The sequence below is a fragment of the Carcharodon carcharias genome, chromosome 7, assembly GCF_017639515.1.
Source record: "Carcharodon carcharias isolate sCarCar2 chromosome 7, sCarCar2.pri, whole genome shotgun sequence".
In the NCBI taxonomy this organism is placed as follows: domain Eukaryota; kingdom Metazoa; phylum Chordata; class Chondrichthyes; order Lamniformes; family Lamnidae; genus Carcharodon; species Carcharodon carcharias.
In genome coordinates this window covers 4,734,843-4,748,940 of record NC_054473.1, presented here as the reverse complement: position 1 = coordinate 4,748,940, position 14,098 = coordinate 4,734,843, and the positions used below count along the sequence as shown (strand labels likewise).

Here is a 14,098-nt window from a genome sequence, read left to right as displayed (position 1 = left end):
GGGGCCAAGATAAGTATGGATAGGAAGGACCTATTTACCTTAGCAGAGAGGTCAATAACCAGGGGGCAGCAATTTAAAGTAATTGGTGGAAGAATTAGAGGGAATTGAGAAATTCTCCCACGCAGCGTATGGTGGAGTCTGGAATTCACTGCCTAAAAGGGTGGTAGAGGCAGAAACCCTCATTGTCACAGAATCTCTCAGTGCAGAAGAGGCCCTTCGGCCCATTGAGTCTGCACCGACACCTGACCTACTGACCTGATCCCATTTACCAGCACTTGGCCCATAACTTTGAATGTTATGACGTGCCAAGTGCTCATCCAGGTACTTTTTAAAGGATGTGAGGCAACCCGCCTCCACCACCCTCCCAGGCAGCGCATTCCAGACCGTCACCACCCTCAGGGTAAAAAGGTTTTTCCTCACATCCCCCTAAACCTTCCGCCCCTCACCTTGAACTTATGTCCCCTCGTGACTGACCCTTCAACTAAGGGGAACAGGCTGCAGGGTCATGAGGACTCAAAACGTCAACTTTATTCTTCTCTGCCGATGCTGCCAGACCTGCTGAGTTTTTCCGGTATTTCTGTTTTTGTTTTGGATTTCCAGCATCCGCAGTTTTTTGTTTATAGCTCCATATCCACCCTGTCCATGCACCTCATGATCATGTACACCTCGATCAGGTCACCCCCTCAGTCTTTTCTTCTCCAACGAAAACAACCCAAGTCTATCCAACCTCTCTTCATAACTTCAATGTTTCATCCCAGGCAACATCCTGGTGAATCTCCTCTGCTCCCCCTCCAGTGCAGTCACATCCTTCCTATAATGTGGTGACTAGAACTGCACACAGTACTCCAGCTGTGGCCTCACCAAGGTTCTATACAAATCCAACATGACCTCCCTACTTCTGTAATCTATGCCTCGATTGATAAAGGCAACTGTCCCATATGGCTTTTTCACCACCCCACTAACAACCCCTCCACCTTCAGAGATCTATGAACACACACGTCAAGGTCCCTTTGTTCCTCAGAACTTCCTAGTGTCATGCCGTTCATTGAATACTTCCTTGTCAAATTACTCCTTCCAAAGTGTATCACCTCACTTTTCAGGGTTAAATTCCATCTGCCACTTATCTGCCCATTTGACCATCCCGTCTATATCTTCCTGTAGCCCAAGACACACAACCTCACTGTTAATCACCTGGCCAATCTTTGTGTCATCCGCAAACTTAATAATCCTACCCCCCACATAGTCATCTATGTCATTTATATAAATGACAAATAATGGGGGACCCAGCACAAATTCCTGTGGTACACCACTGGATACTGGATTCCAGTCACTAAAGCAGCCTTCTGTCATCACCTTCTATCTCCTAAAACTAAGCCAATTTTGAATCTACCTTATCAAATTACCCTGTATCCCATGCACCTTTGCCTTCTTTATAAGTCTCCCATGTGGGACCTTGTCAAAGACTTTGCTGAAATCCATATAAACTACATCAACTACACTACCCTCATCTACACACCTGGTCACCTCCTCAAAAAATTCAATCAAATTTGTTAGGCATGACCTCCCTCTGACAAAGCCATGCTGAGTATCCCTGATCAAACCTTGCCTCTCCAAGTGGAGATAGATTCTCTCCTTCAGAATTTTCTCCAATAGTTTCCCTACCACTGACGTGAGACTCACTGGCCTGTAGTTCCCTGGCTTATCTCTACAACCCTTCTTAAATAGCGGAACCACATTAGCTGTTCTCCAGTCCTCTGGCACCTCCCCCGAGGCCAGAGAGGAATTAAAAATTTGGGTCAGAGCCCCTGCGATCTCCTCCCTTACCTCCCTCAGCAGTTTGGGACATAAATCATCTGGACCTGGAGATTTGTCCACTTTTAAGCCTGCCAACACCTCCAATACCTAAAACAAAACTTGTGGGTTACAGCATTTCAAGTGCAAATCCAAGGCTACGGTCCAAGAGTTGGGAAGTGGCTGAAGACCTCTTATTCAAGCAGTTGACAAAAATGGCCTCCGTAAGTTTTCTATGTTTCTGAAAGGTAGGGTACATTAGCATGGAACATCTTGGGGATGTCCTCATCCAAAATTGAGAAGGTTTGTTTGGGAAGGCACGGAGCATATCGAGAGACTTCATTGTGAACATGCAGAGCTGAAGTCAAGGCATTGGAGAGAGTGCACAAACCTCCCAGCACCTCATCTATCTGGCACTTCAAGCACCACCTGCCCCACAAGTGGCAGACTCTGTTGGTCACGCATTGGATTTATCAGCCATCTCAGAACCCAACAAACCAGAATGGAAGCAAATCATCCTTGATCCTGAGGGACTGGCTATGAAGAAGCATAGGGGCTGTTATAATACCAGGTTGCCAGCTCAAATCCCACCAATGCAAGTTAGGAATATAGTACATTCAGCTCCTTGAACCTGTTCTACTATTCAGTGAGATTGTGGCTAATCTGTACCTGAGCTCCATTTATCCATGAACATACAACTTGGCCATTTGGCCCCTCGAGCCTGCTCTGCCATTCAGCAAGATAACGGCTGATCTGATTGTGGCCTCAATGCCACTTTCTTGCCTAGCCCTCCAATATCTTTTGACTCCCTGGTTAGTAAAGAATCTATCTACCTTGGCCTTAAAAAAACAAAAAATTCAGTGGTCCTGCCTCTACCACTCTGGAGAAGAGAGTTCCACAGACTTAGGACTCCTGGAGAAAGATTTCTCCTCACCTCTGTCTTAAATGAGAGACCGCTTATTTTTAAACTGTGTGGCCCATAGTTTGAGTTTCCCTCATAAGGGGAAACATCCTTCCAGCATCCACTCTGTCAAGTCCCATCAGGATCTTGAATGTTTCAATAATATCACCTCTCATTCTTCTAAACTCCAGTGGATACAGACCCAGCCTGTACAGCCTTTCATCATAAGATAACGTCTTCATACCAGGAATCAGCCAAATGAACTTTTTCATCACGACTTCCAATGCAATTATAGCCTTCCTTAAATAGGAAAATAAGACGTAGGAGCAGAAGTAGGTCATTTGGCCCATCAAGTCTTCTCTGCCATTCAATGAGACCATGTTGATCTGATAATCCTCAACTCCACTTTCCTGCCTTTTCCCCATAACCCTCGATTCCCTTATTGATTAAAAATCTGTCTACCTCAGTTTTGAATATACTTAATGACCCAGCTTCCACAATCTTCTGCAGTAAAGAATTCCATAGATTGACTACCCTCCTTATCTCTGTTTTAAATGGGCGCCCCCTTATTCTGAGATTATGCCCTCTGATCCTAGACTCTCCCACAAGGGGAAACAACCTCTCAGCATCTACCCTGTCAAGCCCCCTAAGAACCTTATATGTTTCAATAAGGTCGCCTCTCATTCTTCTAAACTACAGTGAGTACAGGCCCAACCTACTCAACCTCCTCATAAGAAAATCCCTCCATACCTGGGATCAACCTAGTGAACCTTCTTTGGACTGTCTCCAATGCCAGTATATCTTTACTTAGATAAGGGGACCAAAAGTGTTCACAGTATTCTAGGTGTGGTTTAACTAGTGCCTTGTATAGTTATAGCAAGACTTCCCTATTTTTGTACTCCATTCCCTTTGAAATAAAGGCCAATATTCCATTTGCCTTCCCTATTACCTGTTGAACTTGTATGTTAGCTTTTTGGGATTCATGCACAATCCCTCTGTGCTGCAGCTTTCTGCACTCTTTCTCCATTTAAATAACATTCAACTCCTCTATTCTTGCTGCCAAAGTGCATAACCTCACATTTTCCCACATTATATTCCATCTGCCAAGTTTTTGCCCACTCACTTAACCTGTCTATATCCCTCTGTAGACTCCTTTTGTCATTCTCACCACTTGCCTTCCCGCCTATTTCCCAAACTTGGCGATAGTACATTCACTTCCCTCATCCAAGTCATTAATATATATTGTAATACTACATACTGATCCCTGTGGCATTCCACTAGTTACAGGTTGCCATCCTGAAAATGCCCCCCTTACCCCAACTTTGTTTTCTATTAGTTAGCCAACCCTCTAACCATGCTAATATACTACCCCCAAGCCAATTCTCTATCCATGCTGTTATACTACCCCCAAAACCATGAGCTCTTATCTTATTAAGTAGCCTTATCGAAGGCCTTTTGGAAATCCAAGTACATTATGTCTACAGGTTCCCTTTTATCTATCCTGCTTGTTACCTCGAAGAATTCTCATAAATTTGTTAGGCATTATTTCCCTTTCATGAAGCCATGCTGACTCTGCTTGATTAGATTATGTATTTCTAAATGCCATTACATCCTTTATAATAGACTCTAACATTTTCCCCATGATAGATGTTAAGCTAACTGGACCATGTTACCTGTTTTTTTTTTGTCTCCTTCCCTTTTTGTATAAGGATGTTACATTGGCAGTTTTCCAATCCTCTGGGACTCTTCCAAAATCTAAGGATTCTTGGAGGATTACTACCAGTGCATCCACTATTTCTGTAGCCACTTCCGTTAATATCCTCGGATGCAGGAGACCGGAACTGTACACAGTATTCCAGATATGGTCTCACCAATGCCCTGTACAACTGTAGCAAAACATCCCCACTTCTATATTCCATCCCCCTTGCAATAAACAGCAAATTCTATTTGCCTTCTTAATCACTTGCTGCATCTGCACAGTAACTTTTTCTGGTTCGTGCACCAGAACACCCAGATCCCTCTACCTCAAGAGTTCTGTAATCTCCCTCCGTTTAAATAATGTGCTGCTTTTTTATTCTTCCTGCCAAAGTGGACAAGTTCACACTTTCCCAAATTCTACTCCATCTGCTAAATTTTTGCCCACTCACTTAACCTATCTATGTGCCTTTGCAGATGACTTATGTCCTCTTCACAGCTTACTTTCCTACTTTGTGTCATCAGCAAATTTAGCAACTATGCTTCAGTCCCTTTATCCAAGTCATTGATATGGATCACTATGGCACTGCACTTGGTGCATCTTGCCAACCCGAAAATGACCCATTTATGCCTACTGTTTCCGGTTAGCTAACCAATCCTCTATCCATGTTAATGTTACTCCCTGCACCATGAGTTCTTATTGTGTCTCATAACCTTTGATGTATCTTGTCAAAAGCCTTCTGGAAATCTAAGTAGACTACATCCAGAGGTTCCCCTTCATCACATTGCTTGTTATTTCATCATTGCACATTAATAAATTAGTCAAACCCAATTTCGCTTACACAAAACCTTTGCTTTATGTTCCTTGATACCTTTACCCAACGAAAATCTACTAATCTTGGTTTTGAAAATTTTCAGTTGTGGAAATGACTTCAGTAAAACCTGGCCATTTGTAGTCTAGCAATACAAAGAATGGCCATAAAAGCTGTAGGATTATTTTTCAGGGAAGGGGGCCCTAGCACATGCCCAGACTGGTTTATATTTGACTCCAACCATACCCTAAATGCCCTCAGAGCAACTAGGGCAGGGCAATATTGTGTTGTTCATGTCACCCACATCCCAGAACAAATACATTAGAATTAACATTCTGATACTGTTAGCTTTCCAAAGCATTAGGAAAAGAGCCAGAGTGCTCCCTCTTTATAACAGAAGGTATGGTGGTGTAATGAGTAACTGCACCTATCATACAGCACAGGAGGAGGCTATTCAGCACCTTGGTCTTATGCTAGCTCTTTACATATGAATATACGAATTAGGAGCCACTCGGGTCCTTGAGCCTTCTCCGCCATTCAATAAGATCATGACTGATCTGATTGTAACCTCAACTCCACATTCCTGCCTACCGCAATAACTTTACATCCCCTCGCTTATCAAGAATCTATCTGCCTTAAAAATATTCAAAGACTCTGCTTCCATCACCTTTTTGAGGATTAGAGTTCCAAAGACTCACGACCCTCAGGAAAAATTTCTCCTCACCTGCCTTAAATGGACAACCCCTTATTTTCAAACAGTGACCCCTAGTTCTAGATTCTCCCACAAGAGGCAACATCCCTTTCGCATCCCCCTTGTCAAGACCCTTCAGGATCTTAAATGTTTCAATCAATTCACCTCTTCCTCCTCTAAACTCCAGTGGATACAAGCCTAACCTGTCCAACCTTTCCTCATAAGACAACCCGCCCATTCCTGGTACTAGTCTAGTAAACCTTCTCTGAACAGCTTCCAATGCATTTATATCCTTCCTTAAATAAGGAAGCCAATACTGCACACACTACTCCAGATGTGGTCTTGCTGGTGCTCTGTATAACTGAAGCATAACCTCCCTACTTTAGTAATCATTTCCCCTCACAATAAATGATAACATTCTGTTAGCTTTCCTAATTACTTGCTGTACCCTACATACTAACCTTTTGTGATTCATGCACTAGGGCATCCAAACCCCTCAAACCTGAGCTCTGCAATCTCTCACCATTTAGATAATATGCCTATTTTTTTATTCTTCCTGCCAAAATGGACAATTTCACATTTTCCCACGTTATACTCCATTTGCCAGATCTTTGCCCACTTGCTTAACAAATCTTGCCCACTGTTTGAAAGAACCATCTAATTAGTCCCATCCCTGGCTCTTTCCCCAGAGCCCTGCAACTTTTTTCCCTTTTCAAATATGTATCCAATTCCCTTTTGAAAGTTCCTGTTGACTCTGCTTCATTTCAGGCACTGCATTCCAGATCATAACTTGCCGTATGAAAATATTACACCTCCTCTTGCCTCTGGTTCTTTTCCCAGTTACTTTAAATCTGTTCCCTCTAGTTACTGACCTTCCTGCCATTGGAAGCAGCTTCTCCCTATCTACTATGTGAAGGCCCTCGCAGCTAAGTACAGTCTGCTTCTGCCCATTAGAGCATTTTCTTGGCTTACTGTTCAATAGCTGACCCCACAATAGTGGCAGTTTCCAATAATAACAGAAAATACTGGAAATAATCAGGCCAGGCAACATCTGTGGAGAAAGAAAAAGTTAACATTTCAGCCTGATCACCTTTCAGATGAAAGGCCTCCATCTGGAAACGTTTACTCTGTTTCTCTCTCCATGGTTGCTGCCAGAGCTGCTGGGTATTTCCAGCATTTTCTGATTTCATTTCAGATTTCCAGCGTCTGCAGTATTTTGCATTTTCGATCAATAATTTGCACGATGCTTAACAGCCATTAGTTCTGGACTGTGAGTTAGACAATGGAATCGGAGATGGACAAGACGTCTTTCTACCCCCACCCACCCCAAAAGCATAACAAGGGTTTGTGGATCTAACACGTTAGACCCTGACAGTCTGAGTTTGCAGCATTTGTCTCCCAACCACGCTCACCAGCCAGAAACTCTTCAGATTTCATATTCAGCGCTTTCATTGTTAAACCTCAGTTCCGAAACAGTGAAACTGCCTCTGGTTTTTCAAAGCTCTGTCTTTTCTAATCCATGTGCAGGTGGGGAAATACATGCTTCTTGCTGACTAGTTTGCTGAAGGCCCTTTAAAATTATTCTGTGATAATGCCTGCGACTGTCTCCTTTGTGTGTTTGCCTTTTTTTTAAAAACAAAACATTATCTAAAAATAATTTTGTATTGATTTCTCTTGGGGATATCCATGTTCATGCTTTGGTAAGATTAAGTGCTCAAAGGTGACCTTTCTTTGCATAACCTCACCCTGTCTCCTGCTGTTCCTTACTTTTAGTTGATCTGTTTCATTAGTATCCCTGCAAACACTGCTCCAGCTCTGTGTGCGCTGCTCTGCCAGCATCCAGGGTATGTAGGGAGTGCGGGATGAGGCTGGTTATATATAGAATCAAGGCAAAACTGAAATGAGAACAATAAACTGGTCAGTCTGTGTCCAAAGGGATAAAGAGAGAGGTTAAGCTTCTTCAGACTTCTAAAGAAACCACCCAAGATGTTAACCTGCCTCCACCTTCCTTTCTCAATCCAGCATTGGTTGGATGCCCCATAATGTGATCCAACTCTCTCCCTGTAAACTGTTAGCTTGATTCCCAAGTAAACCTTCTTCATTCCCTGTGTTCTGATGTTAAACATAGAATGCTGGAAAAGCTCAGCAGATCTGGCAGTATCTGTGGAGAGAGAAACAGAGTTAACGCTTCGAGTCCATATGACTCTTCTTCAGAGCTGATGTATCCTGTGCCAATCTCCTGCCCAGGTCATTTGCAGTGTGGCACCCAAGTGATTGTGTTTTCAAATCACACTGCTGTCTCTATTTTGTAGGGTTGAATGGACCTCCGTACAGAGCCTCACTGGGGAAAAGTAGCCTAAAGCTGTGTGAGGATTTTATCCTGCATAATCATGGAGGATTTGTAATGTTTCAGGAACCTCTTGGACTGAAATTGCAGTGCTCCAAGATGGTCCAGGTTCATTTATCAGATGATAAATTTCTTAGTGACTTTAGTGAAGTTGTGATTGTGTTTAAAATATACATTGTGATTTTACTACAAACAGTATTACTGCAACCTCCTCCATTGTTAGTCAGGTAGTGCCGGCTCCATATTTGGATATCTATTATTTTTCCTCCTGTTCTCTCCCAATCCCCCCCAAGTGGTGACTGCATGCTGCTTCTCGCCCCAACCCCACCCTTTGGGCCATATGGGCATTAGCTCCATTCTGGCACCTGGCACAGGTCACTGTATCTCCCTAGGCAGTGTGTGTTGGTCATTCAACGAAAAGAGGCATCTTATTCAAGCCCCTTGCTGTTCTCTCCTGACAGTGAAACACCCACACTTCCCAATAGAGTACTTGGTGCTGATCAGGAGCAGGATTACCATTTCCACCCCCCACCCCCAGTCACCATTATTCCCAGGGAAGATGTGCCTGCCTGTTATGCACATACTGGTCTGGGACGTGATGTATAATATGGCAAAATCAGCTACTGACTAAAACTGAATTATATTACATCTGACCATTTATGCCCCTCAATTTACCTCAGATTAGCAGGTGAATGGAAATATATTTTAATGACATGCAAAGGCTTTAAACATGTGTTTATATAGTATTTTTAAATAGTATATAGTTCATGTTGACTTAATCCCAGTGATAATTGAATATATTTTATCCTGTTATGTTTACACAGCTCTCTTTTTCTCTGTTTTGATGCAATGTCTCCTGTGGTAACTTCAGACAAGCTAACTTGAGAGTCGTGCTGCTTTTTGAACTCCTCTGATTTGGTGTGAGTTGTGGTGGGGGTGGGAGAGGCTAAACACAGCCAGTTAAAAGTAAACTTGCAGCCCATGGTACTTAATCCACTTTGTTCATTAGAAAGAGCCCGTTCTCAAGTATGCTTGTCCCAACTTTAGCCCTAGCGTTTGATCTTGGTTCATCAATTGCAACTTGGAATGTGCAAAATGTTCTGGGGTAACAGTTTACACTGAGCAGCCTGTTGGAAATTGTCCCACTCACTTCAGGAAACCAGTTTTCTTTCCCAATTTCACCCAGTCTCTGCCAGAGCTAGCTCACTCTTGATACTTGTGTTTCCACTGTGATTGCAGAAGGCATCCAACCAGAGACCAGCCCTGTGTCTGACAATGTAACACTCACTCTGATACTGGGATGGTGGCTAGGAGTAGGGACGCTCGATTGATTTTTAACCTGCATAACTGTGATTGCTCGTTAGAGAAATGCAGTGCATGTGGGTGTTTAAGCATGGTTTTTGAGGTGCTCGCTAAAGAGCTGTCTGATGGCAAATACTGCCAGCTGCCTCCCTCTGGGCCAGAGCTGAATTCTAAGCACAGATTAGAGATGAAAGCCGGGGCCTTCTGTACTGCATGATTACATTTGTTACCTCATCTCAAGTGGAGAAGGAAACATTACCTTGAATTCCAAAACTGGTTATTCCCCTTCATTTGGCTCAAATGTTACACACATCCATCCACACACCCACCTCACACACACCCCATCCCGCACACGTGTGTGCACCAACTCCGCACAAGTGTGTGCCCAAACCCCATGGCTGTACATATCTCCCACACTTCACCAACATGAACACATGGATTTCCAATTTTTCCTAAAGCATAAATATTCAACCTATTGCTTTGTTGTTGCTCCACTGTTATTTCCCCAGAGCCTCTTGCACATCTCTCTTGCTTACTGGACCAAAAGGCAATTTTGTGTTTTATCGGGAGCTTGAGTTAGAGAAGGCCTGTATTACACTGTTCTTTTGCGAGAGGCTGACAGAGTTTCCACAAACCGCAGGCTTCTCTAATATGGCAGGAGTTGGAGGCGGAAGAGGCACCACGCACACACAGCAGGCATAATCAGGGACTTAGGCCACTGCAGTCTCGGATCAACGAGGATTTCTCAGGAACTCAGCTCACAGACTACCCAGACCAAGATTGCATCCGATACTTTGTTCTCAGCACTTTAGCTGCAATACTAGCTCTCTTTGTAAACGTCCTGTACCCACTGATCATTTAGGGCATGCAGATCACAGCAGTCAGGACAATGCTGCTTGTTCACATAGCTGCCCAGCAGCTAATTCACAACACTAGTCCTTCGTTACTTGTCAACGTGTGTGTTTTTCCCTTTTGATGTAGCTACTTCTTTGTTTTAATCATATATATGACAGACTCGCCCTGTAAATGCCTGGGGCTTTTTTGTGTACTCCATATTCCACAGCTTAGTGCTGTCTTATTGATCAACAAATTAAATTTTAAAAACAAAAGTTTAAAGTGAAAAATTGCAGACATTGCACGTTCCATCCATGAGCTTTTTCATAGGGGAAGGTTAGAGGTAGCAATAACCTTTTTTTTACTGCTCATTAAATCTACTTCCATCTTTACAAATGAAAAATAAAAGTTGAATACTGGTAGTCTTAGTCCTCAGACTGTTGTTTGATCTTAGTGCCTCTTTAATTATGAATGATTTATTTATTAAGAATTTTCAGTTAACCCTTAAAATAAGCACTCAAAAGTTTTTTTTGAAACATGCTAAACTTGGTCACCGAGCTGGTTTGTTTCTGCTGTGGAGAGACCAGGGCACGAGCACCCTCGTAATCTGGATCGCACCCATGCATCTGAAGCTACCAACATGGTTTAGTTTCCCAGAGGAAGGGAGGAGTAGCACAATAGTAGCTAACTCAGGTTGTCTTGGAGCCAAACCCGCAACCATTCAGGGAGCAGCGTTGCTGTCTGTCTTCCTCACTCTCTCTTTCTCTCAAGACCGGGGAAATGTGCAGGGTAGAGGAAGAAACGTAATTTTAAAATGAAGGGACCGAAAATTGAAAAATGTCAGAGCGTGAGAACGCATTAATTATGTGTATGATGTTTTTGCAGAACAAGCCAGCATAACCCATGTAATCCGCTGTTATCTTTCACGGACTGAAATGTGTTAACTGTATCTTCGCAGGATGTCGCATAACTAACAGCCGGTTAGGATTATAAATCCTTTGTCCATTCATACTCTGTTGTTTTAAAAAAAATTTTCTAACATTGTATCTGAAATGTTGCTGTGCAGAAACTGCTAACTCTTATGGGTATTTTGTCACTGATGTAGAGGTGGAAGTTATGAAGGGCCCTCCCCCTGCAGACTGTACATTTTTTTTAAAAATTGAAAACATTGTAATGTTAAAATGTGTTTAAAATATGTAAAACTGGAGAGTTTAAACCTAATTTGCAATTTTGAATACTTGAAGGTTCATTTTATCTCACTGACACTTGAATATATCAGCTTGAGATTTAAGTATGATTCACAAAATTTACTGGTGCAGTTTAAAAAGAAAAATATAATAAATTTTTATTGTACTTTTTCAGCGGATTTTGACTTGCACGGCACTTTTGTACCTTTTTTTTTGTCCTAAATCTTGGGATTGCTATATTTGCAGGCTTCTAGTCAGGCAGCAAGGGGAGCAGATCTGGACCCCGAAGAAGCTCCCCAGCTGAGTCCAGACTCGGTGTCTGACTTGTTCACACGTCCTGCGGACCACTGCACTCCAGCCTATGGAAACGTGGAAGAAGTAGACTGATGATTGGTCATGGGGACTGTGTATAAACTGCATGTCACAGCAAGAGGCCTGGCACTTTGGACAAAAAATATATATGTACAACCCCTCAATTCATAAAACTAATTTATTCCCCCAACCCACACCCCCACACCACACCTTCCTCCCCTCCTCCTCTCTGTTGGGTCCTTGAAATGTAGCCGCTAGGAATGAGATGGCTGGGAACGATTTGTCTTGGTGTTTTTGTATCATTGATGCCATTCTGGGAGTGAAGCTGCTGCTGAAATGGGCTTTTGAAGGTGATGTGAACAAATGTATTTGATTCATGATTCTGTTGCCGTTGTGCATATTATGGATCGTCAAGCACCTAGATGTACTCATGGTTGTGGCAATAACATCTGGGCCACCTGTTTGCAATTGTTGTACCTCCTTATTTTTTAAAATAGATCTCTCTTCAAATCTGCTTTATATATAAAAACAAATGTCCTTGGACTTGTGTAACATTTCCTGAATCTTTTAAAAAAAAATACAAATGGGAATTGTTTTTAATGTCAATTTGCAAATTAAAGTGGCGGTAAGTAATAGGGGACAGGAGCTTTGCCAGAAGTTCTGTGGTGCTCATCAGTGTCTGCCTCGAGCACTGGATTCACTGGCTGAAATAGTAAGCTTGAATAGAAAAATGGGCTCTGAGGAGCTATGTTTCTGAGGTGGAGGACGTTGCAGATGAGAGGACGTATTGATTAAACTACTTGCTGGATGAGGATAGAGTGGAGTGGGTTTTTTAATTTTGGCCTCTGCTGCAGTAGCTGGTGTGTTATGTTTTGCATGAAAGTTAATTTATTTTCCCTACCATGTTTGGAAAATTTAATGTTACACTGATCCCTGGCTCAACAATTTGTTTGATATTGGGAATCCCTTGTGCCTGTGGCACTGGGCCTGAGTGTGTGTTCCCTTCATTACGTTTGTGCTCTTGGTCAAGTCTATAACTGAAAAAAAGAAATGACTTGTGGTCCTTGTAACAGACTGGGCCCCATATCTCTGCACACCTTCATGCTAGCTCCTGCATGTTTTGGCAAATTTTAAATTGGATCATTTAGGAATTTCTTACAGTGCAGTTACCCAATACAATTAGCATGCATGTCTTGTTACTAACATTTTAATGATTCTGGTGCCTGGAGATTTATTTCATCTGACTGGTTGAGATTTGAAGGTGGAGAGTGTACCTGACTGAAAGCTGCCAGAGCAAAATTTATAAATGTTTTATGTAATCTTATTCTCAGCTGAAGACCAAGATCAGAAGATTGGGTATGAAGTGGAGCTTTTACAACCAACAAAGACAACACGATTAGCTTCAATAGCTGTTTGGTTCCTACGTAATCACTTGTCAGTTTGTATCCTCATCCCATTTCATTGCATTCAAGATTGGACTTGAGAAGCAGGAATGCAGAACTTCCTGCCCTGTCCCTGTTCAACCGTCGGTGTCTCTGCTCTCCGTTGCTTCATGCAAAGCCCATTAAACCTGCACATTCCCCAAACCAATCAACAATGCCTCTCTTAATCAAGGAATGTAGCCCATGCACATAATTCGGTCCACCTCATTATCTATAGATTAGTAATGAAAATTAAACTTGGCCAGTGAGATATGCCCTGGCCGGATGAGACACTGAACCATTTGACCTCATCGTTGGAGGGTTCGGGCCGGAGAGTTGAGGTTTCTGTTTTATTTTGAATAAACTTGTCCACAAGTTTAATTATTTTGCTGTGATTTGTTTCCTAGTAATCCAATGTTGAAGTAGTTACCAGAATTACTAGAGGGGGGAACAGTTAGAAAACCCTGAGACCTCTCAAATCTACCACAAGGTAGAATCTGACACAAAAGCAAAATATTGCAGATGACTTTTCAAAACTGGTAAAAGTTTAAGTTAATCTGACACCCCATAATGCTCACATTTTCTAAAGTACATTATATGCTCATGGGAGACCTATGATTAATTATTGCAGTCAGGTAATGTTACTGATCCAGGAACTGTACCCCCAGTGAGAACAGCCATAGCATCAGAAGATTACCCAGGTTTTACTTTCACCCTCCTTGCACTAACTGACAACCTCCTATTATAAGAATGATCAAGTACAGGACAGAACCCAAACTCCAAACACAGCAAATCACAGCTACAG

General features: G+C 42.5%; 1 protein-coding gene across 7 annotated transcripts in view; it reads left to right on the top strand.

Annotated features, from left to right (window-relative positions):
• The window catches only part of usp19 (ubiquitin specific peptidase 19), a 138,393-nt gene extending 124,719 nt beyond the window's left edge, over positions 1-13,674 (top strand). For 4 of the 7 annotated variants that reach the window (XM_041192580.1, XM_041192577.1, XM_041192576.1 and 1 more), the window contains one exon: positions 10,180-11,731. In XM_041192580.1, the coding sequence (XP_041048514.1) occupies positions 10,180-10,401 (222 nt within the window). In that variant the 3' untranslated portion in view covers positions 10,402-11,731. Of the gene's footprint in view, positions 1-9,061; positions 9,158-10,179; positions 11,732-11,806; positions 12,684-13,203 lie in introns of those variants that run through there. The other 3 variants (XR_005943625.1, XM_041192579.1, XM_041192578.1) reach the window with 3 other exon arrangements.
• The last annotated feature ends 424 nt before the right edge of the window (positions 13,675-14,098 follow it).